The sequence below is a fragment of the Sorex fumeus genome, unplaced genomic scaffold (assembly GCF_029834395.1).
Source record: "Sorex fumeus unplaced genomic scaffold, SorFum_2.1 ptg000007l, whole genome shotgun sequence".
NCBI classification, from domain to species: domain Eukaryota; kingdom Metazoa; phylum Chordata; class Mammalia; order Eulipotyphla; family Soricidae; genus Sorex; species Sorex fumeus.
In genome coordinates, this window is record NW_026606064.1 from 61120702 (window position 1) to 61148320 (window position 27619).

The 27619-nt window shown below is 39.8% G+C and overlaps 1 protein-coding gene across 4 annotated transcripts in view; it reads left to right on the top strand.

Annotated features, from left to right (window-relative positions):
* Positions 1-23407, top strand: part of SPAG6 (sperm associated antigen 6) — a 43263-nt gene extending 19856 nt beyond the window's left edge. For 2 of the 4 annotated variants that reach the window (XM_056135974.1, XM_056136002.1), the window contains 8 exons: positions 3399-3582; positions 5780-5985; positions 6886-7059; positions 10610-10762; positions 14040-14231; positions 17728-17844; positions 18747-18892; positions 23226-23407. In XM_056135974.1, coding sequence (XP_055991949.1) covers positions 3399-3582; positions 5780-5985; positions 6886-7059; positions 10610-10762; positions 14040-14231; positions 17728-17844; positions 18747-18892; positions 23226-23295 — 1242 coding nt within the window. In that variant the 3' untranslated portion in view covers positions 23296-23407. The remainder of the gene's footprint in view (positions 1-3398; positions 3583-5779; positions 5986-6885; positions 7060-10609; positions 10763-14039; positions 14232-17727; positions 17845-18746; positions 18893-23225) is intronic. The other 2 variants (XM_056135994.1, XM_056135984.1) reach the window with 2 other exon arrangements.
* The last annotated feature ends 4212 nt before the right edge of the window (positions 23408-27619 follow it).

Consider the following 27619-nt stretch of genomic DNA (forward strand, 5'->3'; position numbering starts at 1 on the left):
TGGTGGCCATTGGACAGTCAGGTTTGGGCCCACAGTGACAAGACACACAAGGCCTCACGGGATGAGGGTGGAGCCGGCCCTTTCCTCCCCACTCCAACAACACCCTGAGTCACTGCCCATGAACGGCCTCTCTGGCTCCTGATCACGCTGCTTAACAGCCATGATCCCAGAGACTCAGAAACAAATCTCGGAACCCAGTGGCTTTTGGCAGAAATGCGTCCAGTCCCCGCAGTAGGTTACTGTTGCTGGGCCATCCAGGGGGAAAGGGTGCTGTCCCTTTGCCTGCTGCCCCTAGGCGACTTGGTGGCCGCCATCCTCCAGAGGCCATTGGACAGTCAGGTTTGGGCCCTCAGTGATGAGACACGTGGGGCCTCACGGGATGGGGTTGGAGCTGGCCCTTTCCTCCTTGTCCCAATGAGACCCCGAGTCGTCGCCCACGAACGGCCTTTTTGGCTCCTGATCAAGCTGCTTAACAACCATGATCTAAGAGACTCAGGAACAGATCTCGGAACCCAGCAGGTTTTGGCAGAAATCCCTCCAAATTTAATCATTAAAATTTCAGAATTTCAAAATCGTGCGGCCACTACTGCAGCCACCGACATCATATGTAACCAGGAATAGAAAACAAATTGTCTACTGTTGCCTTTTCAGCAGATCTGAGTGTTGGGGGAAAATCTCAAATAATAATGGTGGGTCTAGTGTCAAAAAAAAAGAGGCAGAGAAGCATTCACTAGAAAGGAGTGTGTAATGAAATATTTGATAAAGTATTTTTACCAAGTATTGTAGTTGTTGGTGTAATAGCTACACCAACTACTGCATTAGAGGAGAACACTGGTTATTTACATAGGGGCAGAAAGAAATACATTATGTATGGATCACAAGACAGAAAGAGGAAGGTGAATGATTACATGGGCTAGATGGGACAGAGTGTTGTGAGGTGTTGCAAGTTTCTATGAGCTAATAATGAGGTGGAACAATGAGCTTTATAGATACCACAGGTGTCAGCTTTCCTTCTCTCAAGCCCTGGCTGCTGGTGGTAACAAAGCCATGCCAGTTCCTCTGGCAACAGCTCACCCCCATCAAGGCCAGTGCTTAGAGCTTGCCCATAAGCACAACAGTCCAGGTGGTCAAGGAGCTGTGCCAGGAAGAGCTCCAAAAATGTATAATTTTTGCAAGCATGTAATTCCTTTGAAAGGTCATCTAAGAATGCCCTATTTTTTCCCCTCCTTGATGGTTCTATTTGGGATCTCCTGGATAGTGCCACCACACAACAGTTAAGAAATTTTCTGGTTTAGAGTTTGAAATCTTCATTCTATTTATAGGTATATATTTATCTTTACAATCTGATATTAGTAACTATAAAAAATTATCTGATATATGCTATATGGATGAATCTTGAAGTTGATATACTAGAAAGAAGTCAAACAAAATGGTACATATTATATGATTCCATTTATATGAAATATCCAGAGTATGTAAGCTCAGAGAAACAAGCAGAATCTCTGTGGTTGCCAGGGAGTAGAAGGAGGGAGTGAATAGAGGCTGTTCAATAGTATGGGATCTTGTTGGGATGATAGTAATACTCTGGAACTAAATACATGACAGGTCATACCATCTTATGAATGTACAGTGTCACTAAATGCCACTGAACTGTACAATATAAAGTGGTCAAAATGAACCCGAGGAGACACTTCAAGGGTTAGAGTATGCCATGAATGCTTGAGGTCCCTGAGTTCAGTTCCTGGTACTGCATGCCTACCCCCAAGCCTGAGCACTGACTCATCAGATATGAACCACCAGACTGGGATTGACCCCCCTGCTCCCTGTAGCACTGAGAAAATTCGTATAAAAAATAGGGACCAGAATGATATTTCAGCAGGTACTGAGGCTCTGTGCTCAGGGATCACTCCTGTTGGGGTGGCAGGGATTGAACTTGGGTTGTCTGCATGCAAGGCACTTGCCCTACCCTCTCCAGATAACACTTACTCTCCAGTTGCTCTGACTATCAGGTCATTTATTTTACTTTATTATTATTATTATTTTGCTTTTGGGGTCACACCCGGCAATGTACCGGGGTTACTCCTGGCTCATGCACTCAGGAATTACTCCTGACTGTGCTCGGGGGACCATATGGGATGCTAGGAATCGAACCCTAGTCGGCCTCGTGCAAGGCAAACGCCCTATCCCCTTTGCTATTGCTCCAGCCCCATCAGGTCATTTTTAATAGTAATTGTAAAGCTAGAGACTAAGAATACCTACATGAGAAACATTTTTCCGTATACAGAGTTGGGTTGTGCATGCTGACAATCTATGTTAAACAAATATCTTTTCGTGTGAAATAGACACCTAAATCTGAATTTGCAGGAATCATGCAATTGTTGAAAACTGTTTTATATTCTGTTTATTGGGAAATAAAAGAGAAAAGAAAGGTAAAGTTACTCACTCAAGAAAGACCACTGGCTTCTCCAGAGTGGAGATCCACATGCCAGTAAGGAGATGCTCAGGCAACAAGCCCCCAGCAGCAACACATCAGCACAGGACGCACATGGGTGCCTTTATTTTATACAGTTTTCAAAGGCAGTTCAGAGTAAAACATTTTAAATGTAAATGTAACAATTGTGTTTCAATTATTGTGATAAAAGTAGTGCTGCAATTTTTAAAATCATAATGATTTTGCATAGTGGTTTTCTTTTTTTTAGGGGTCACACCCAGTAGGTTCTTGCTGGTGACGCCTTGCTGGTCTCACCACCCCTGGGGGTACTGATTGGGTTGGGCTGGACTAAATTGCTGGACTAAAATCAGGGATCTGGTTAAGGTATTTACCTTGCAGACAGCTGACCTTAGTTTGATCACCAAATGATCCCCTTAGAACTGCCAGGGGTAATTCCTGAGTGCAGAGCCAGAGTAACCTCTGAATATCCATAGGGTGAGACATAAAAAAACCAACAAACAAACAACAATAAAAACTCTTGGGGTTTCACAAGCAAGTCATACACTTTGCCACTTGAGTCATATGTCCCTAGTTTTCATTTTTGTTACATATGAGCTATTGAACACTTTTTAATTTATTTTTATTTTAATTTAATTTTAATTATTTATTTATTTATTTTTGCTTTTTGGGTTACACCCAGCAATGCTCAGGGGCTACTCCTGGCTCTGCACTCAGGAATTACGCCTGGTGGTGCTCAGAGGACCATAAGGAATGCCAGGTATCAAACCAGGGTCAGCCGCTTGCAAGGCAAATGCCCTCCCTGCTGTATTATCACTCTGGCCCATGAATATGTTTTTTAAAGCTGTTAAACTTTTATATCCCTGTTACTTTTATATTGGCTTTGCCTATTTTTAATTAGGTTTTGTGAGTGCTCGAGACACATTAAATTCTGTTTTCATCGTTGTAGCGTTTTTATAAGAAAGCATCTGCCTTTGTGCTCCGCGCAGTTGGCAAGCATTCTCCTCAACTAGCTCAAGCCGTCGTTGACTGTGGAGCTCTGGATACATTAGTGATCTGCTTGGAAGATTTTGACCCTGGAGTCAAGGAGGCTGTCGCTGGGGCACTTAAAAATATTGCCAGGCATAATGCAGGTATCAGGGTTGTTTATTCGATTATAAAGTTTAGATTAGGTAAATCTGCTTTCTCTTAGTGACCACAGATGGGACCCTTAATGAGTTTTCTATACCTTATGGTGGGTAAGTTTTGAATGGTGGCCTCCTCCTTGGGATCACATATTCAGAAAACCCTGTCTGTGTCTGTCTTCATCTCAGAACCTTACCTCCCAACCAGGTGCACTGGAAGGAATTGGAAAGCACTGCCCCTTCCTCTCTGGCCACCCGTATGTCCCTTGCCATAATCTGCCCCCAGCCCTGCTAGGGGTGATCTCCACGTTGGTGGAGGGAAATTGACACTGGTGATGGTATTAGTGTTGGGAAATTATATGTAGGGATTATATACATCATTTTATATTTTCCCCGTTCCCCCTGGTTGGAGCAAGGGCAATAGTAATGAACTGCTTTTACCTTCTGTTTTCTTGCGGTTCAGGAAGTGGCAGTTAGTTCTAAAGGTGCTTCTCATGAATCTGTTACATAGTGAGGTTCATAATCCAGTCTGCTGCTGCAGTTTCTTTATCATGTTTTTATTTTTTTGGACTTTATTTGAGAGGGTAGTACCATACAATACTCGGGTTACTCCTGGCTCTGCAGTCAGGAATCACTCCTGGCAGTGTTCAGGGGACCATCTGTGATGCTGGAATCAAACCCAGGTCGGCCTCAGGCAAGGCAAACGCCCTACCTGGTGTACTATCATTCGGGCTCATAAAACTTTTTTTTTGTGATTCATTTTTCTCTTATCTATTTCTGGTTCTCAAGATTACATATTAACTTCCTGCTATATTTTACACTACATTTAAAAAATGAAAACTTTTGCAATTCAGTACAGCGTTTTGGCACATACCAGCCTTTCATTAATACTTGTTTAAGGATAGAATGAGTAAATAGTTTATATAATACAGGTACTTCTAAGGTAAAGCATAATGAATGAAATCAAACAGTGGACATCAAACTATACTTTCTTAAAAGTGTAATGTTACCCTAAGGTAAATGCTTATTTCTAAAATTATAATACAGGTACTTCTAAGGTAAAGCATAATGAATGAAATCAAACAGTGGACATCAAACTATATTTTCTTAAAAATGTAATGTTACCCTAAGGTAAATGCTTATTTCTAAAATTAAAAATGATTTTTAAAGTTTTAAATGTTCTTAAAAATTTATTTCTGAAATTTAAAGTGTTTAAGATAAATTCAATCATTTTTTTCATGCATACTAACTTTTATGCATAACAATGAATGTTGTCTGTTATAAATCTTGACTGTGAAACTTTATGTGTGAAATAAAATTACCTTTTAATTTTGTATGATGTTTATTATCTCATAATGTTATTATCTTGTAATAGATCTATAGGATGAAAAATAATATAGAATTAATTTGCCCAATATTTGTGTTTAGGTTTACTCAGGTAAATAACACAAAGTATTCATTAATTAATGTGAAATTTTGTTCTAAAATATAGAACTTGAATTTTTCTGTGATGATAAAATCATGCATAGAAGACCATGCATTGAGAGTAGAATAACTGTCAAATTATTCTACTATGTTAAGTAGTTAACATCTGCTTTTTTATTTTTATTTTTATTTTTTTATTTAATTTTTAATTTTTTAAAATTTAATTAATTAATTAATTTTTTTATTAGTGAAACACCATGAGGTACAGTTGTAGATTTACAGATTTTTGTGCTTGGGTTTCAGTTATACAATGATTGAGTACCCATCCCTCCACCAGTGCCCATTCCCCACCTCAATTGCTCCTGGAATCCTTCCCAACCCCCCGGCCCCCCCATCCCATCCCACCCCTGTGGCAAGGCATTCCCTTTTGTTCTCTCTCTCCTTTTGGGTGCTGTGGTTTGCGAAAGAGGCATTGAGTGGAAATCATGTTTGGTCTATGAGAGATGCATGCTGAAAGTAGACTATAGAACATCTTTTTTAAATCTCTTTTTTAAAAAGTAAAGAACAAGTCATTCCAGCTTAATCTAGCTCAAACATGTTCATGGAAATGAAGGTCCATCTATTGACCTATATCCTTCTCAGCCACCTGGGATCAGCCCACCTGGTTTATGAAACCGGGAAGGCTGATCTGAAATGCAGCTGGATCTGGATCTGGCAGGGTGAAAAATGGCTTGCACAAGGGTCACCAATACACCCTTAATTACTTTTCTTGGACCCACAGAACTGTCACAAGCTGTGGTCGATGCAGGAGCTGTCCCTCTTCTAGTGCTCTGTATTCAGGAGCCAGAAATTGCTTTGAAAGGGGCTGCTGCTTCAGCCCTCAGTGAAATTGCAAAACATTCTCCGGAATTGGCACAGACAGTAGTGGATGCAGGCGCTATTGCTCACTTAGCCCAGATGATCCTGAATCCTGACGCTAACTTGAAGGTATTTAAAAATAAAATTAAACAAATTAACCAGGCTTCTAATCCCAAAAAAAAGGAAATTTGTACATATTATTATTATACATTTTTAAAAATAATTATAAAATTACTTCTGCAAATATATTGGTTTATTATGTGTTTGGTCTCTTTATTAGTGAAAATTATGCTATCAGAATTATACAATGACATGATTGATAAAAAATATTTACAATATTGAAAATTAGAAGCAGCATCAATATTAGCATGAATCTCAGGGCTGCAAAACAATGAGGTTTTCTGGAAGCTTTCCCTTACTATAAATATGTAAATTTCCTTTGAAAATTGCCATGTTTATATTAGTCTTTCTTAATAACTTTCTAAAATGTAATTTTTAGTAATATCATTAAAAATATTGTAAATTACAGTACTTTAATGAAAATGGGAGAAAGTCATTACTTAGACTTTTGTTTTTAAATGGTTATAATCTGTGAATTTTAAAATTTTTTAACTAAGCAATGGAATTATATTAGCATCATGCCAAAAATAATATATCAGTAATGCTTGATAATTTTTATATAAATATTGTATATTTAAGAAATAAAATAATTCAAAGTTATAATATTAATTATTAAAAATAGTAATATTCCAAATTTCATATTCTTTGATCATCTTTAATTGCTAGAGAGTAAAATAATCAATAGAGAACAAATATATTTAAGTGTAGAAAAGGGAATTTGATAAAGCAAATATTTAGAAATAAGACTAGGATATGAAGGCCTTAAATCTGAGGCATCTTATGTCAGTGAAGTAGTTATTTTTTTCTTTTATAAATGCATTTGGCTATATGTATAAAGATGCTCAGATTACGTCTGAACTCTGCAGTGGGTTCTATATGTTTTACTTGATTTTGGTCTTTGCTTTACAGCATCAAGTTCTTTCAGCACTCAGTCAAATTGCAAAACATTCTGTGGATCTTGCAGAAATGGTGGTAGAAGCAGAGATTTTTCCTGTTGTACTTACCTGTCTGAAAGATGAAGATGAATTTGTGAAAAAAAATGCTTCCACTTTAATTAGAGAGATTGCAAAACATACACCTGAGGTAAAAAAATAAAGTAAAAGTTTTAAAATACATAATACGTAGTGAGGTTTAGTTTAGTGTAGTAAGGTCCACACATCATGGTGCTAGTAGGGTAGGAACTGGGGCCACTGCTGGTGGTCATACATACCTGATATTTTGATGCTTAACCTAGGACCAGGACCACTTAGAAGCCACCAGAGTCACCTCTGACAGTGCTCTGGGAGCCTTGCTCTGAATTTGGTACCAAGAACCAAATTCAGGGCCTCACTGTATTGGGTATGTGCTCAACGATTCAAATTACTTCCCCACTCTTTAGTTTTAGTTTTTATCAATTTTTCCCTAAGGCCCAACTGTTAGACCTTATAGTCTGGTGAGATCAGCCTTGTTCATACAAGTACCATTGATTCTTTCATATAAGACTTTCTCCTGTACTCTGCAAGCAGAATGTTTAGCAGTGTCCCCGACTTCTACACTCAACTCTCGAGGTACCCCTCTGACCAGCCATAGCTATCAAAATTATCACATGTATTTCCATACTACTGATAATACTCCCTGTTGAGTCCCTCTCATAGCATCAATGGAAATTGAGTCTGAAATATTTTATATATTGTAAAACCAATAAAGGTAACTTTAAACCTTTATTTAAATCTATTGTTTTAGATAAGTTTGGGGGAAGTAAACTATGGTAAACCTCTAGGGTAGGAGAAACCAACCTTATTCAGTATGATTACATTTTTTTTTTTTTTGGAATTCAAGGTAAACTTTCTTTTATTTATTTATTTTGTATTTTGGATTCGTTTTTTAAAATTTTTATTAGTGAAACACCATGAGTTACAGTTGTAGACTTACAATTTTTGTGCTTGGGATTCAGTTATACAATGATTGAGTACCCATCGCTCCACCAGTACCCATTCTCCATCACCCCTAATCCCAGTATCCCTCCCAGCGCCCTTCTCCCCCATCCCACCCTGTCTCTGTGTCAGGGCATTCCCTTTTGTTCTCTCTCTCCTTTTGGGTGCTGTGGTTTGTAAAAGAGGCATTGAGTGGCAATCATATTCAGTCTATAGTCTGCTTTCATCATGTATCTCCAAGCCATGGAGTGAACCTCCTGGTACTTGTCTCGGCTATTCTTGGGCGTTAGTCTTCTATGTTACTTTATGTTCCCCAGATGAATGCAATCTTTCTAGGTCTGTTCTTCTCTTTCTGACTCATTTCACTTAGCATGATACTTTTCATGTAGTACCACTTGTATGTAAATTTAATGACTTCATCTTTTCTAACAGCTACATAGTACTCCATTGTGTAGATGTACCAAAGTTTCTTTAACCAGTCATCTGTTCTCAGGCACTCAGGTTTTTTCCAGATTCTAGCTATTGTAAACAGTGCTGCAATAAACAAAAAAGTGCAGATGTCACTTCGACTATACTTTTTTGCCTCTCTGGGATATATTCCCAGGAGTGGTATTGCTGGGTCTAATGGGAGCTCAATTTCTAATTTTCTGAGAATCATCCATACTGTTTTCCAGAAGGGCTGAACTAGTCAGCATTCCCACCAGCAGTTAATGAGAGTCCCTTTCTACCCACATACGTGCCAACACAGGTTGCTTTTGTTCTTTTGGATGTGGGCCAGTCTCTGTGGTGTGAAATGATACCTTATTGTTGTTTTGATCTGTGTCTCCCTGATGATTAATGATGTAGAGTATTTTCTCATGTGCCTTTTAGTCATTCAGATTTCTTCTTTGAGAAAGTTTCTGTTCATTTCGTCGCCCCATTTTTTGATGGGGTTGGATGTTTTCTTCTTGTGGAGTTCAACCAGTGCTTTGTATATCCTTGATATCAACACATTGTTGGATGTGTATTGGGCAAATATCTTTTTCCATTCTGTAGAGTGTCTTTGTATTTTGGTCACTGTTTCTTTTGAGGTGCAGAAACTTCTTAGTTTAAGATAGTCCCATTTGTCTCTCTCTGTTTTCACTTGCTTGGCCAGTGGCGTGACATCTTTGAAGATACCATTAGCTAAAATGTCATGGAGGGTTTTGCCAACTTTGTCTTCAGTGCACCTTATGGATTCCGTTCTGATGTTGAGGTCTTTAATCCATGTTGATCTTACTTTTGTACGTGGTACTAGGCAGATATCTTAACCCATTTTTTTGCATGTAGCTGTCCAGTTTTGCCAGCACAATTTGTTAAAGAGGCTTTCCTTGCTCCACTTCACATTTCTTGCTCCCTTATCAAAGATTAGATGATCATATGCTTGGGGGGAGATGTCAGTATAATCAACCCTGTTCCATTGGTCTGCAGCTCTGCCTTTGTTCCAGTACCATGCTGTTTTAATTATTACTGCTTTGTAGTAGAGTTTGAAGTTAGGGAGGTTGATTCCTTCCATTTTCTTTTTCCCAAGAATTGGGTTTAGCTTTTCGTGGGGGCTTATTGAATTTGTACAATGCTTTGGGAAGTATTGCCATTTTGACAATGTTGATTCTCCCGATCCATGAGCAGACGATATCTTTCCATTTTCTTGTGTCCTCTTTTATTTCCTGAAGTAGCGTTTTATAGTTTTCTTTGTAGAGGTCTTTTACTTCCTTAGTTAAGCTGATTCCTAGGTGCTTGATTTTCTGGGGCACAATTGTGAACAAGATTGTTTTCTTCATGACACTTTCTTCTCTCTCACTATTTGCATATAGGAAAGCCCTGGACTTTTAGGTATTGATTTTTATAGCCTGCAACTTTACTATACAAGTCTATTGTTTCTAGGAGTTTCCTGGTAGAGGTTTTAGGGTTCTTTAAGTATAGTATCATATCATCTGTGAATAGTGAGAGCTTTATTTCTTCCTTTCCTATCTGGATCCCATTAATATCTTTTTCTTGCCTAATCTCTCTTGCAGGTACCTCCAGTACTATATTGAACAGCAGTGGAGAGAGTGGGCATCCTTTTCTTGTCCCTAGTATGACTACTTTTAATAGCTTCTGTTTTAAAATCTGCTGTGAATTCTAAGAATTGAAGTCAATTGAAGCTAAGCAAGCCTGGATGAATTTTGAAGTTTTATCTTTTCCTGTTTATATTTAGGTTAATCAGTTTCATTTTACTAAACATTAAAGGGCCATACATTATTTCACCTTATTTCATCTAACATCTTTATTGATTGCAATGTTTCAAGGTTAAAGTAACCATTATTAGTAAAACAGTGGATAATGAAGATAGAATTTTAAATCTGACAGTGTCTTTCAGTTTTCAATGATTAATTATTTCATACTATGTGACTGGGGATTTCAGTAATTAGCTAGTTATGAGCTAAACCTAGGACTAATGTCTAAGTGAGGAATTTTGACATTCATGATTGTGGGTAGAGATAAATATTGTCGTGCTGATACCTGAAAAATTGAACCACAGGGTAAAACAGTGAATACATTCATACATTTGAAATAGCATTATACTTGTATATTTATTCAATATATTAATTTCGAACATTACTATATGTTTTTAAGTCTAACACAAACTTTGTCAAACTAAACATTGACAGGTCATCTTATGCTTTAAAGTCATGATTACCTAGAGTTCCCTTTTTCCTTAGCTTTCACAGTTGATCGTTAACACTGGAGGAGTGGCTGCCATGATTGACTGTATTGGATCCTGCAAAGGAAACACACGGTTACCTGGGATCATGATGCTCGGTTATGTTGCAGCTCATTCTGAGAACCTGGCCATGGCAGTGATCATTTCTAAGGTTTGTGCTTGTATTACATCATTTTTTTCTAGTTATTGCAGTGAGATTTTCCAAGACAGAAACAGATTAAACACTCCCATGAAGTATAAAAGACATGTGACTGAGTTAAGTAATTACCTGAAGAATATTTAAGCATTGTCTTGATGTTTAGAAGTTTCCCAAAGCAATGTTTTAAGCAAGGCTTATTTTACTTGTAATTTTTAAGGTTTAATACCAATAAAATATCTGAGTTTTATTATTTAATTAAATAGCATATTTCTATTTTGAAGGATTGACTTTTGTAAATTTGCCAATATGTAAAGTATACCTCAGTTAAAATTAACTCCTCTAGTAATTTGAGGAATAGTACAGCAGGTTACCTGCTTGCCTTGCACACGGCCAATCCAGCTTCAATCCCCAGTGCCGCATATGGACTCCTGAGCTCTATCAGGAGCGATCCCTACGTGCAAAACCAGGAGTAAGCCCTGAGCACAGCTGGATATGGCCCCCCCCCCGCTAATTTTTAATAAACCTACTTACGTGAGATTGCCTAACCAAAAATTTCAATACCTTAGAATAAATTCAAACAAATATTATAAAGGCCTGTGGTACATATCAAATTAAACTATAAGGTATCATTAAAAAGAGCCAGCAGACATAAGAATGGTGGAAAATATTCTGTGCTCATTGATTGGAAGGATTAACATAATTAAACTTGTATTACCTGAAGCAATCTATATTGTGAATGAAATGCTCATCAAAATCCCGATTATGATTTTTCACAGAAATAAAACAGAAAATTCATGAAATATGTTTAATGTATTTGGAGCTACAAAAAACCTCAAATATTCCTGAGGAGAAGGGAAAACACTCCTGAGGAGAGGGGAATAGAAATGATGGTATCACATTCCATGATTTTAAACTGTGCTAACAAAGCAATTATGAAACTGCATGGTATTAGAATTTAAAACACACAGTAATCAATGGAACAGAATAGACATCCCAGAAAAACAGCACACATATATGCACAACTGATTTATGACAATCAACTTACATGGAACAAGGAAAGTCTCATCAGTAAATGTTGGGAAAACTGAGAAGCTATCTGCAAAAGAATGAAACTAGATTAGACCTAACACCATGAATACAAATTAATTCAAAACTAACTCATAATGGATTAAATATTTGTTGTAAGACCTAGAGCCAAAAAAAAAAACCATACAAAAAGAGGTAATAGCAGAACTTGAAAATAGTAAATTTGGGGAGTTTTTTTGTTTGTTTGTTTGTTTTGGAAGGCTTTTTTTTTATTTTGGCAATGTTGGGAATTGAATCCAGCCCACACACATGCAAAGCACATGCACTAACACTGAGCTACATCCCCATAACTACTTGAACATAACTTTTAGAGATGTATGGAGACTCAGCTCCAATAGAAGGGAGAAAGAAGAAAAAGATAAAAAAACTTGAACTATTTTGAATTAAATTTTTTCTTGAGAAAAGAAACTACTATCACCAAAACAAAACAGTATTCTACTGAATGGGAAGGATGCTTACTGCACATTCTACTTCACAGTGTCAATTCCCAAAATATACAAAGTACTCATAAAAATCAATACGAGGAAAGCAAACAACCCAGTGAAAAATGCGCAGTGAGTTAGAGTTTTTGTGGAAGGAAGGATAGTACTGTCTTGCTTTGGTGTGTCTCAGAAGTATGGGCTTTCTGGAAACTTGTCTGCTCTGAAGATAGTTCTTAACTAATGGCACTGACACATATTTGTTATTGTCATTGTTGTAAAACAATAAGTCAGTGAATAAATATGGCTTGTTTCTTTTAGAATTGGTCTTCGTAACTGAATTTAAGGGTGTGGGGGGAAAATACATCATCTGTTGGACATTGTTATTATAGCTAGAAACATAAGATGTGAGCTTCCCTGGAACTAAATTCAAAGAGATAATTATTAGTCTCAAACTAGTTTGCAATTTATGCCTATATGGAATCTGGAATTAATCCTTGATTTGTTTATTTAGTACTTTCTTAGGTGCATATTTAATTACCTGTAGGGTAGGACTCCCTCATGTAAAGCATAAGGTCCACTGCTTTGAGCTATCTCCCCAGAAATAGTTTATACTATCCTTTCTTGGATGTATAAACTGTAATGAATTTGAGGCCCTTTATTTAGTTCATTGTTTTGATTATTTAGATAAAATTGAAAGCCACTGGACAGCCCATGCTGAGTAGCAAAAGCAATCATTTCTATTTGACAAAACTATGATTTAAAAGTTGACCAAATTAATTCACACTCATATACTATTTCATGACAGGCTTTAGTGAAGTCTATTTTAACTAAAATATATTTAAATCTAATACTTGCTCCTATTATTATTAATAATTCAATCAATTTGCATTTTAATCCATGGTACTGTATCATCTATTATAATTGTGGAAAGGCAATTATGGATGAATTTTATGTTAGCTTTTTCTTTTTGGGGCCACACTCAGAAGTGCTCAGGGGTTACTCCTGGTTCTGCACTCAGGAATCATTCCTGGTGGGTTCAGGGGACTATATCGGATGTCAGCAATTAACACTGACTGGTAGGCTTCATGCAAGGCAGTGATTTACCCACTGTACTCTATTTTTTTTGGCGGAGGTGGGGGGGGGCTCACACCCAGCGATGCACAGGGGTTACTCCTGGTTCTGCACTAAGGAATTACTCCTGGTGGTGCTAGGGGGACGTTATGGGATGCTGGGAATGGAACCCGGGTTGGCCGCGCGCAAGGCCGCGTGCAAGGCCCTACCCGCTGTGCTATCGCTCCAGCCCCACCCACTGTACTTTCTATCCCGCCCCAAAGTTAACTTTTTTTTTTTAACAAAGAAAAATAAAAAGGTTTTAAATCCTGAGTATTTTTAAGTTTTCGCGATGGAATTTGGTTTTGCCTGTATTCTGTGGCATCTTTGGTTAAATGCCTTTCAGTTTGGGTGGTAAACACCAATGGGTAAATTAGTCGTGATTGACTTCAAAGCTCCTTATGATGGGTTCATTTTCTGAGTCATTTAGAAGATCGTCAAAACGATTCCAATGTGTGGGACTCTTTTTTTTTGTTTGTTTTGGTTTTTGAGCCACACCCAGCGATACTCAGGGGTTTCTTGTGGCACTGCACTCAAGAATCACCCCTCGCTGTGCTCAGGGACCGGTTGGCCATGTGTATGGCAAACACCCTACAATCGCTGCAGTATCACCCCAGTTCCACGTGAGACTCTATAATCACTGATACTTGATCTTTTCATCGATGCTGCAGGGTGTACCCCAGTTAGCCCAGTGCTTGTCGGAGGAACCAGAGCATCACATTAAGGCTGCTACTGCTTGGGCCTTAGGACAAATTGGCAGACACACCCCAGAGCATGCAAAAGCGGTGGCAGTCAGCAACACTTTGCCAGTTCTGCTTTCTTTGTACATGTCAGCAGACACTTCCGAGGATCTTCAGATAAAAGTAAGGGCATAATTCTGAACTGTTCTCCAAAGGTTAGTTTTGCATTCCTTTGAAATATTTGATTTAAAATGCGCTCATTATGGACATGCTGCTTCTGTGAGTCAAGACATAGATATTTATCAAAATAATTGAGGTGACTGTTCTTTAGAAATGGGTGACCCTTATCACCAGGAATCAGTAATGTCTGATTGGGCTTCAGTAATGAGATGGGCTTCCAAGCAGTGCCCAGAAGGCCCAGGACCCCACTGGCCATTCAGGCTGGCGGTTGAAGAAAGGGCCTGAGGATATGGTCTGCTCAAGCTGGCAGTGCTGCAGATTCCTGGGCCACCCAGTGCTCTCGAGCCTGCAGGGCCATACCTGCTGGTGCTCCAGGGACCCCCATGTCCTGGAAACTGCTCGGAGGTTTCATGTGGGGCCAGGAATCCAACCTTCTTTGGAAACGTGGCCACTTCACTACTTGACATTCATGTTTTTGAATCCTTTCATTAGCTAGAGGGTTTTTAAAAAGAAACTTGCTCTATAAAAATGAATAATTTAAAAGGCAGGGAAATGGTAAAGCAGTAGGGGCATTTGTTCTGTGGCTGATACATTTTTATAGTTGAGGGATATTTTCTCTACTGTTGAGTAGGTCCTATCTCCTGCTTCCAGCCATAAGCTACACACAGCAGAATTTTTCTGAATAAATACCCTACCTATAAACCAGGAACCTCTTTAAGAACATACCATGTTTATTAATTACTTTCTACAAGTATTTTATCATTATATTGCCTAGGGATAGGAAATATTATAATGTTATACTTTATATGTCTTATATTCATGAGGTAGAATAATTTACATATTTGGGGGTATGATGCTGCCAGCAGATCAATCTGTACCTGTAAGGCGAGTGCATCAGCAGCCTGATGGCAACTTCAGACATCCAGATACCCCAAAATTGCTGCTGTGTCTTTGGCCAGACCCAAAAAACTTGGGGCAAAGTTTACCAAAAAAGTAAACGGTCAAAAGTTAGGTATGTGGGAGACACACTCACAAACTACCTCCGGCTCAGCTATATAATTGGAGGCAAGGCCTCTCTGGTTCCTGATTGAACTGCTTAACAGCCATGATCCCAGAGACACAGAAACAAATCTCAAAAACTAACAGCTTTTGTCAGAGATGTATCTGGTTCCCGCAATGGGTTACCAGCGCCAGACCACCCCAGGGTGGAAAGGGTGTTTTCCTTCCACCTGATCCCCCTTGGTAGCTCCAGGGCCGCCATCTTCCAGAGGCCTTTGGACAGTCAGGTTTGGGCCCTCAGTGACGAGACACGTGGAGCCTCATGGGATGAGGGTGGAGCTGGCCCTTCCCTCCCCATCTCACCGAGATCCCAAGTTGCCACCCACGAACGGCCTCTCTGGCTCCTGATCAAGTTGCTTAATGGCCGTGATCCCAGAGACTGAGAAACAAATCTCAGAACCCATTGGCTTTGGCAGAAACACGTCCAGTCTCTACAGTAGGTTACCGGCGCCGGGCCATCCCAGGTGGGAATAGGTTTCGTACCTTAGTCTGTTCCCCCTGGCGGCCCAGTAGCCGCCATCCTCCAGAGGCCACTGGATAGTCAGGTTTGGGCCCACAGTGACGAGACATGTGGGGCCTCACGGGATGGGGGTGGAGCTGGCTCTTTCCTCCCCACCCCAATGACCCCGAGTTGCCACCAATGAACAGCTTCTCTAGCTCCTGATCAAGCTGCTTAATGGTCATGATCCCAGAGACTCAGAAAAAAATCATGAAACTCAACGGCTTTTGGCAGAAATGTATCCGGTCCCTTCAGTAGGTTACTGGTGCCAAGCCGGGCCACCCCAGGTGGGAATAGGTTTCATGCCTTGGCCTGTTCCCCCTGGAGGCCCGAAGGCCACCATCCTCCAGAGGCCACTGGACAGTCAGGTTTGGGCCTGCAGTGACGAGACACACAGGGCCTCATGAGATGGGGGGTGGAGCCGGCCCTTTCCTCCCCATACCTATGAGACCCCCAAGTCACCGCCCATAAACAGCCTCTCTGGCTCCTGATCAAGTTGCTTTATAGCCATGATCCCAGAGACTCAGAAACAAATCTCGAAGCCTAATGGCTTTTGGCAGAAATGCGTCTGGACTCCACAGTAGGTTACTGTTGCTCACCACCCCATGTGGGAAAGGGTGCTGTCCCTCCACCTGCTCCCCCTAGGCGGCTCAGTGGCCATCATCTTCCAGATGTCATTGGACAGTAAGGTTTTGACTCTTAGTGACGAGACACATGGGACCTCACGGAATGGGGGTGGAGCCGGCCCTTTTCTCCCACCCCAACGAGACCCTGAGTTGCCACCCACAAACGGCCTCTCTGGCTCCTGATGAAGCTGCTTAACAGCCATGATCCAAGAGACTCAGAAACAAATCTCAGAACCCAGCAGGTTTTGGTAGAAATCCTCCAGATTTAATTGTTAAAATTTCAGAATTTCAAAATTGTGTGGCCACGACTGCAAGTGTGCGACATCATATATTATTCATAATCAGCAATAGAAAACAAATTTTCTACTGTTGCCTTTTTGGCAGATCTGAGTGCTGGGGTAAAATCCCAAATAATAATGGTGGGTCTGGTGTCAAAATATTGAATGTAATCAAAGTAGAGACAGAATAATGTGGAAATCATCTGCCCCACAGGTAAGCAGAGTGTGTGGGATTGGGGGTATACTGAGGGTTTTTGTGGTGGAAAGTGGACACTGGTGAAGGTACAGGTGTTTCATTGTATGACCGAGACTTAAACCCGAAAGTTTTGTAATTGTCATGGTGATTCAATAAATAAAATTATAAAAAATGAAAAAAAAGTAAGGTGGAGTTTATGCCCAATTCAATCAGCCTAATCAGTGGCTGAATAAATAGCAGTACTCTTACATAAAAAAATAATTTACACATTTTCAATATACTTTTTGGTTTATAGTTTTAATTTCCACAGAGGTATTTGTAAGTATGCAGTAATTCACTATATCTCAAGGTTTAATGTGAATCAACTAGCAGACAATTCTATGATTAAAACCAATGAAAGATAGGAACTTTTCTTTTTCTTTCTGTGTTTTGGGGTCATAGGTTGGTGGTGTTTTCACAGCAGTTCTCAGGAACCTAGGGGCAAGTCCTGAGGCTATTGGCCCAGCAGTGCCAGGCCTGATGGGGCTTGGTCCTGGCAATGTGGTTCTGCTAAGGCTGAGTTGTGCTGGGGGCCACCAGGATTACTCAGGTGGTGATCAGAGGGCCTTGAGTTCCTCAGGGTCAAACTTAGGGCCTGGTACATGTAAGAGGTGTGCTCCAACTCTTAATGATAACTTCCTGGTTCCAAGATAGGAAGTTTACAGATATGTATTTGAAAAAAATGAAAATAAAACAACTGCAAGTTAGATTGGGCCATTTACTTCACTTTCAGTTTTCAGGAACACAAGACGTGAATTTTTAGCAAGCTTTCAATAATTAACTTTGGTCTGTATTTCAATAGAGTAAAAAAGCCATAAAGAATGTCTTACAAAAATGCACCTACTTACCGGCCCTTGAGCCTTTGCTGTATGAAGCACCTCCCAATATTCTGAAGCATGTGGTTGGACAGTTCAGTAAGGTAAGAAATGCTCTTAGCCTAGAAGTGGTGTGAAATGAAAGTGGAAATTAATTATTATCTTCTCTTCTGCCATGCTAATGCTTTCCTCTTGAAAATAGGGACAGCATTTTACTTAACTCTTGCTAATATATTGACAGTGATACATACATAATAATAAAGGTATGTAAGTTAATAAACTTCACATAAATAATTAACACTTTCTCCTTCCTCATTTTACCCACATTCACAGTGCCATATTTTTGTGTGTGTTCCCCAGGGAATAAATTATAGTATGTTAGCACATAAAAATCGTAAAACAGGGCCAGAATGACAGAACACCAGATATGGCACTTGCCTTGCATGCTGCTGATCTAGGTTATCCCCCAGAACCCCTGAGCCTGTCCAGGAGAGATTCTTGAGTTCAGAGCCAGGGGTAAGCCCTGAGCACTACCTGGTGTGGCATCAAAACAAAACAAAAAAATTAAAACATCATTTATAATCATAAGATACTTTAAATAATTTTTCTGATCTCACTTAGGAATACTTAGATCTCATTTTTACAAAGGGATAATGGTCTGAAGCAGTGAAATATTTGTTTATGAAATTCATGCACTTTCCTGGAGATGTTTTCAGTGTATATGGAGTCTAGTAGGTAGTGACAGACCTTGAGAGGCTGTAAACAGAGGACTTTGCTCTCCGCATGTATTCCAGAAATCTTCATGGCCTGTGCTCACGTTCATTGCCTTCATTCAATGTCCACAACATGGAAAATTAATGTGTTCTAAAAGGACTCCATTTTCCCTTAAATCACCAGCAAATTTAGGCTCTTATATTACAGGTAATGTTGGACATTAATGGTTTTAAGCAGAAATAATCCAACTTGGTATAGAAATAATGACGTTTCTTTGTGCTTCATTTTCAAGGTACTACCACATGATAGCAAAGCTCGACAACTTTTTGTAACAAGTGGTGGACTTAAAAAGATACAAGAGATAAAAGCAGAACCTGGTTCTCTCCTTCAAGAATACATCAACAGTATTAATGAGTGCTACCCAGAGGAAATAGTAAGGTGGGAAAATAGATCTTGAAAAGTTCCAAATTATATTGTACTTTTTCTGTTTTCATATTTATAATCAAAAATGGTATAATAGCATGTAAAATGCTATTATAGCATATAAAATGCTATAATAGCATTTTGTGTATGTATGTATCCATTTCCTCCTGTGCAACTCAGGTGCCAGGTCGTTTGTGCCATGTTGAGTTCTTGACCTAGGTACACATAACTGTTGCATTCCAAGATGTTCATTCCGTTGAGAGCGAATGGAATGTCAGGAATGAGACCGTTTCTCATCAACATTGTCTTCATGAGATTCAGCTGCAGTCCGACCTTTCCACACTCATGGTCGAAGTCAGCCAATATTTCTGCTGCTTGGCTAATGTTTGGTGTTATTAGAACGATGTGATCAGTGAAGTGGAGGTGGTGTAGTTGCCAACCGTCTATCTTCACTCCCATTCCTTCCCATTCCAGTTTTTGCATGATGTTCTCGAGGGTGGCACAGAAGAGTTTCGGTGAAATGGTATCACCTTACCGAACCCCTCTCTTGACATCGATGATCACTTCCTTTTAGAATGGTGAAATCCTGGTAGTGAATTCGTAGGAGGAAGAGAGTGGCTTAGAACGCCTTCAAGAGGGTCTAAGGAATAGCTAAGAGGATGAAGAACCTCCAACTTCGGGCACATCTCTTCTATTCCACCATTCTTTCTGCATTAACATACACCTCAGAGACCTGGCCCCTATGAAAACAGCATTAGAATGCTATTTGGGTCTCCCAAAGAGGAATCAAAAGAACTATGCTTGGAGTATCACATTTCACTCAAGTGAGAGAAAGAATTTGGAGTTCCAACCTCCATCGATGATCAAGAATCAGGAACGCTGTCTCGTTTGCCAAGGCACCTAAAATCAGATGGGCTGACATGCAAAAAAAAAAATGGGCTTAGACCTCGACCTAACATCATACATAAAAGTCAGATCAAAATGGATTAAAGATCTCAACATCAGGCCAAAATCCATAAGGTATATTGAAGAGAAGGTCGGCAAAATCCTCCACGATATTGAGACTCATGGTATCTTCAAAGACGACATTCCACTGACCAACCAAGTGGAAACAGAGATTTAAAAAAAAATAAGACTATCTTAAATTAAGAAGCTTGTGCACCTTAAAAGATACAGTGACCAGAATACAAAGACAGTCTACAGAATGGGAAAGGATATTCACCCAATACCCATCGGATAAGGGATTGATATCAAGGATATACAAAGTACTGGTTGAGCTCCACAAGAAGAAAACATCCAACCCCATCATAAAATGGGGAGATGAAATGAACAGAAACTTTCTCAAAGAAGAAATTCAAATGGCAAAAAGGCACATGAGAAAATGCTCTACATCACTAATCATAGGGAGACGCAGATCAAAACAACAATGAGATATCATCTCACAACACAGAGACTGACCCATATCCAAAAGAACAAAAGCAACTGTTAGCGTGGATGTGGCGAGAAAGGGACTCTCCTTCACTGCTGGTGGGAATGCCGACTGGTTCAGCCCTTCTGGAAAACAGTATGGACAATTCTCAAAAAATTAAATATTGAGCTCCCATTTGACCCAGCAATACCACTCCTGGGAATATATCCCAGAGAGGCAAAAAAATATACTCGAAATGACATCTGCGCTTCCATGTTCATTGCTTCACTGTTCACAGTAGCCAAAATCTGGAAGAAATCTGAGTGCCTGAGAACAGATGACTGGTTAAAGAAACTTTGGTACATCTACACAATGGAGTACTATGCAGCTGTTAGAAAAGATGATGTCACGAAATTTACATACAAGTGGTACTACATGGAAAGTATCATTTTAGCGAAATGAGTCAGAAAGTGAGGGACAGGCATAGAAAGATTGCACTCATCTGGGGGATATAAAGTAACAAAATAGAAGAATAACATTCAAAATTAGTCAAGATAAGTACCAGGAGGTTCACTCCGTGGCTTGAAGGCCAGCTGCACATACTAGGGGAAAAGGCAGCTCAGATAGAGAAGGGAACACCAAGTAAAGAGTGTTGGGAGGATCCTCCCAGGATGGGAGATGCATGCTGAAAGTAGACTATAGACCGAACTTGATTGCCACTCAATGCCTATTTTGCAAACCTCAGCACCCAAAAGGAGAGAGAGAACAAAAGGGAATGCGCTGCCACAGAGGCGGGATGGAATGGGCGGGATAGCTGGGTGGGAGGGATACTGGGATCATTGCTGGTGGAGAATGGGCACTGGTGGGGGGATGGGTACTCGATCATTGTATAACTGAAACCCAAGCACAAAAACTTGTAAGTCTACAAATGTACCTCATGGTGTTTCAGTAATAAAAATTAAAAAGAAAAAAAGAAAAAAGAAAATCAGATGGGTTGGATATGTAATTTGATTTGGAGATGACCGCTGGACTAGAGCCATTACCGACTAGATTGTCAAAAGATCGAGTGGCCGCCCACCTACGAGATGGTCAGACTACTTCACCAAGACCCTGAATGATCGGTTTGAGACTCTTTGTGCTCCTGGAGGGATCAGATGCCACTGGGCTACACTAGCACGCAACAGGGTTGAATGGAGACATTAATGGAGCCCGCTTGAGGAAATCGATGAGTAAGGGGATGTCAAGTGATCAAGTGTATCCATTTCATTGTCAATAAGCACACTACTGAGAAGCTATCTGTGTTCTACAAGACAACTTATAGAAGAAATTAATGCCTTATTTGTGAGTTTTAAAATCAAGAATCTGAGAATAGATAAATATAACTAATAATTGACAAAGCCATACTTGATTTTTCTGGGGAAGGAGCCACACCCAGCAGCACTCAGGGCTTACTCCTAGCTCTGCACTCTGGGATCACTTGTGGGGATCCATACGGGGTGCTGGTGCTTGAACCCAGGTAGACCACATGAAAGGCAAGTGCCCTACTCACAGTACTATCACTCTAATCCCTGCAAAGCACAACTTAGAATGTTAAGTTTATCAGGCAAAAACACCTTAGGCGTGGTTGGGGGGGGGGGGACACCTTAAGAGGCCTACTTCTTTCAACTTTTGTGAGAATTTTTATTTATTTACAAGTATTTAAATGTTTATATATTTATTGCATGACTGTCAGATTTTATTTTACATACATTTATATGCAATCTTTAGTTCCAGGCATGTAAATAATTTCCATGGTATATGAAACACTCCACAATCCATCAATCTAATATATTTATCACTATTTTAATAGAGACCATACCCAAATTTGGTGAACTTGGGCCCAAAAAGCACTAGGGATCAAACTCAGGGCCTTGTACTTACTAGACATGTGCTCTAACTTGTGAGCTATCATCCCGATCCTTATTAACTACTTTGATACTAAATATTTTATAGAACATTCTATCTAAACATATAAATTTATATACTATAGATGCCCAAGAACCAATGAAATAGGCTCATTTTCCATGTTTATATGCTAGAATATTTGTAAACAACTTATTAACTGACTCTTTAATGTGAACTGTACACTCATAATTTTTAGTTTATCAGTGGCTAAATCTTATTAAAACATATGTTGAGAGTAATCTTTGGGTCGATAAGAATGCAAGTTATTAGAGCTGGAGCAATAGCACAGCTAGTAGGGCTTTTGCCTTGCATGCGGCCAACCCGAGTTCGATCCCCAGCATCCCAAATGGTCCCCTGAACACCGCCAGGGGTAATTCCTTAGTGCATCGCTGGGTCTGAACCAAAAAGCAAAAAAAAAAAAAAAGAAAGAAAGAAAGAATGCAGGTTATTATTATTGCTAATGTTATATTGTTATCTAACTAATGAAATTAATCTAATAGTTATGATCACTCAAACAATATCATTACTGGACACACTGGTGATGGGTATGGTGTTGGAATATGCACACAGAAAACCATCATCAAAAATATTGTGAATTATTGTCGCTCAATAAAAAATAAAATCAAAATTCAAAAACCAATATGAGTCACTTTTCTATTTTGCTACTATTGCTTCTGTTTTGTTGCCACATGTGGCAGTGTTCAGAAGCTACTCCCAGATCTGTGCTCAAGCATCATTCCCAGCTGTGCTTGGGGGACCACCTGCAGTACCATTACATTGGTGTCTGTTGGTTAGTCTAGCACAGTTTGTGACATGGTGATCTCCCTCTGATATAGTCTCTGAGGCATGTGTTCAAAGCATACTTGGAGCATAGTATTCAGGTGCATTTGAGATTTTAATCATTGAATTATTTCAGATAAATGCCTTATGCTAAATCTTTTGTGTCTATTTTGCTGAAATTTTCACAGACATCTAATAAAACATTTTCTTTTTCAGGTACTATTCTCCTGGATACTCAGAGATACTTCTACAGAGAATAGAAAATTACCAGCCATCAGCTAAATAAGCAAAAATTTGGTTTTGTATTCAATATAACAGCAGAATTATTTGTGAATAATAATCATTAATGATATTTCTAGATATTTGAACTAAATACTTTTTAAGTTTATACCATGTGAACCACCTTAGGATAATATTTTCTAAATTTTTGTAATATTTAAATTTCAGTATTAAATATATGAAGAACCATTTATGGTCATTTGTATAGATTTTTTTAAAGGTAAATTTTTGAAAGTTAGGAAAGGGGTTTAAGGCATTTCTTATTATCCTGTTAAAATATACACAAACATAGAAACCTCTGACTGGATTGCAATGAAAGAATTTAATTACATATATGTAAATTTTTATGTATTTATTGTATGACTGTCAAATTTTATTTTATATATCTTTATATGCGGGGGCAGGAGATTCTGGCAGTCCTCACAGGGGTCCCTTGAAGGGGGCAGGTTGAGTTTCCCACCCCGCTCCTAGCAGAGCCCTGGCAGCTGAAGACCTCTGAAATCCAGCCACAGCCATGCTTAAGACCACTTTCCACACAATCAGACGAGCCTCACGCTTGAAGGAACTGGCAGAGGAACCCAGATGTGTGGGATCCAGGGCTGAGATCTCCAAGCCTTCTTGGATCGGGACTGGGCCTCCTCCACCCAGATCCCCCATCTTCCAGTAGCTAGGCATTACACCCACCAACTGCCCCTGGCACCATGTAATCCCATCAATGGCCAAGACCCAGAGACTATAAAATCAAGCTCCAGGAAGCGAGTGGCCGCGCAACCTCTTATTGTCTAGTTCTTGCTCTCAGAAAACCTGGCAGACTACCGAGAGTATCTTGTCCCCACGGTAGAGTCTAGCAAGCTCCCGGTGGTGTATTCGATATGCCAAAACCCAGTAACAGTGATGGGTCTCATTCCCCTGACCCTGAAAGAGCCTCCAATGTAGCAGTTGCTAAAATCTCAGGGCTAGGTCGAATCGAGACGTTACTGGTGCCTGCTTGAGGAAATCGATGAACAACAGAATGACAATGATACAATGTGATACAGTGATATCTTTATTTGCAATCTTTAGTTCCAGACATGTAAATTATTTCCATGGTATATGAAACACTCTACAATCCATCAATCTAATATATTTATTAGGTTTTAAATAGAGACCATACCCAAGTTTGATGAACTTGGGGCCAAAAGACACAGAAGGTATGGATAACCTGTCAAGGTTCCGTAAGACTTTTCCCTTCATTAAAAACAAAACTTTCCTCTTCATCCCAAGTCTCTAAGCTCTGTTATGACAGGGCTGAAAGTGTACAAGGCAATAGTGTGTATCACACCGCTGCAAACAAGCTTTCCATTCCCTCCAGAAAGTTTCTTAATCTAGCTCTGCTTGTTAACAAATAAGGAAGCAAGCCTGCAAATCGATGCTTGATGAGCCCTTGTTCTAACTTCTCTCCCAAGTTTCCGTTTCAGAGATTTAAGAAATAACTTGAGAAGAGTACCACCAGGCTCAGACTTTATAAACATTTTTACCTCCGGAAGTGAAAAGGAATTTTAAAAGCTAGTCACTTCCCAGTTTTTCAACCTGAGTCACCTTTCAGTTCTTGAACCCATGCATTAAAGAATGCCCCAATTTGAGGATGGAACCTGGAACCCCTGAGTTAAGTGTATTCATTAACGATGGTATTCTGAAGTACATTATTTAAATGTACTTCAGAATATTTCTCCAGCACTCTCATCAGGACACTGTGCTCAGTAAGCCCCAGAGCAAGCAATGGTGCTACAGCTCTCTACAGACCCTATGTTGGTAGAGGGCAGTGTGGAGGAAATGATTGCTATGTAGAATTACTAGAAATCCCACCATGAGGACCACAGCACAGACTCCTATCACTGTGAGCACAGCCTGACAATCTTTAGCCAAAGACTGTAAATCATTAGAGGATCAACTCCTGGAAACTCAAGGGTCATAGTTGAGACAGAGCATTGACTTTGGGATATGAAATAACTTTGCAGCCAGTGATCACACTGAACTGGGTTCTGTCACAATCAGCAAATCCTAAGTTGAGAGAACACAGCAACAAACTGTAAATGTCAGTGGGACATACAACATGGGACAGACTCAGGCTCATAGGACATAAGGAAGTTATATTAGCTGATGGTCCTTATTTCCAAATAGTCATCAACTACTGTTGCACTAGTTCTCAATTTTGATGCTCACAAATAGCTCATAACTATAGATACACAGGGTATACAGTGATAAAAAGCTGACATATCCTTTACAGATAAGTATGCAAGTATTAAAAATTGAGGTTTCTGCACTGCAACCCAATTTCAAGTGATTCTGAAAGAGTAACGAGAGAGAGTTTTCCCAGTGAGCAAACTTTCTGGCAATGAAATAGGTTTCATTGGTGTGTAATGAAGCTCAAGGTAAGAAGATGTACATAGATCTGTAAAGAAGTGATGAATGGGGTGGCAGTTTGGTCAAGAATTTGAGAAGACAGGCTGGAATAATAATACAGGTGGTAGGGAACTTGCCTTGTACACAGCCAAACCGAGTTTGATCCCCAGCATCCCATATGGTCCTTTGAGCAACACTAGGGGTTATTTCTGAGTGCAGAGCCAGGAATAACCCTGAGCATTGGTGAGTGGCCCCAAAACAAAAAAAAAAAAAGACCAAAAAAACTGGAAAAATACTACATGATGGAAAAGATCATGGTCACGGTCCTCCCGTTGTTCATCAATTTGCTCGAGCGAGCCCAGTAACATCTCCATCATGAGACTTCTTTTTACTGTGTTTGGCATATTGAATATGTCACGGGGAGCTTGCCAGGCTTTGACGTGCATGCGAGATACTTTCAGTAGCAGCTTGCCAGATTCTCCAAGAGGGGTGGAGGAATCGAACTCGGGTCGGCCATGTTGGCTGTGTGCAAGGCAAATGCCCTACCGCTGTGCTATCGCTCCAGCACCGATGGAAAAGATGTAGATGTAAAATATGAAAATTTTTCGTATCCCGTGTTAATTTATATCAAAGCATCCACTACTTTGACACTAAATAATCTGAGTCTGCTGTGAACGCCAGGCAGCCCCTCTCCTTGCTGTGGGACTGACACAGTAGGCATAGGAATGGGGAATCCATGGTAGAGGATAGCGTTGGTCAGCAGAAGGTACAACACAGACTTCTACCTACAGAAGCTAATCCTACTGCTTTTAGTGTCAGTTATCCAAAATGTCGAGCAAAACAAAACAAAACAAAACAAAACAAAGTGCTGGCTCCCCAATATAGAACCACCTCTCAGGATTCCATTCATTTGGAGGTAAATTAACCATTTTGAACTCATATCCTGAAAGAAACAGAATTCATCTATTCATCTTGACTAGGATTGGTTATAACAATCCTAATCCAGGATTTGAGTTTTCCTTTTCTGTGGTTGGATATTCAATACCAACATCTGAGTATTTAAGAAAGTTAGATCCAGGGCTGGAGTGATAATATAGCAGGTAAGGTACTTGCCCAGCATGCGGCCTTACCTGCCGTTCTTACTATCCATCCCCATATAATTTTCATTTTTTACAATATCTTTGTCTTGCTCAGTAGTGGGGGGGGGCTGGAGTGATAGCATAGCAGGTATTTTCCTTGCACATGGCCAACCTGGGTTCGATTCCTCTGCCCCTCTCGGAGAGCCCAGCAAGCTACCAAGAGTAACCTGCCCGCACAGCAAAGCCTGGCAAGCTACCTGTAACATATTCGATATGCCAAAAACAGTAATAAGTCTCACAATAGAGACGTTACTGGTGCCCGCTCGGGAAAATCGATGAACAACAGGAGGACAGTGCTACAGTGCTACCTTATACCTCATGTTTGGAAAGTTGGGGATGATTCTTAAAACTCTGTCTATAAAGCCTAAGTTTCGTTGGTTAGTTCCTCTGTATATTTCCTACTTGTCTCTGAATTTAAAGTTCACTTACATACTACTTCTTAAGCTCACAAAAATTGTTTCCAGGTCCACAGACTTGATTTAAAAATCATATTGTAAAATACTCAATAACTGTCCTCAACTAACATGCTCATGTTCTTGTATAAGGGGTTCTGTATCTCAGCTGCATATCTTCCTCAGGTCCACTGTTTGCAGAGCCTCTGTGAGGGCTGTTAAATACCTGCATAGTGCAAATTCAAACTGTAGCAATCCAGCTCCACTGAAGCTCTGCCTAGCACAGTATAGGATGCTTGCTTTGCATGTGATAGGCTCATAGTTTTATCCCTGTACGTAGATGGATGGTGGGCAAAAAGGATCCCATCGAAATGATTTTTGGTGCTTAGCAATAAGGAAATGGACTCAAAGCAATTCA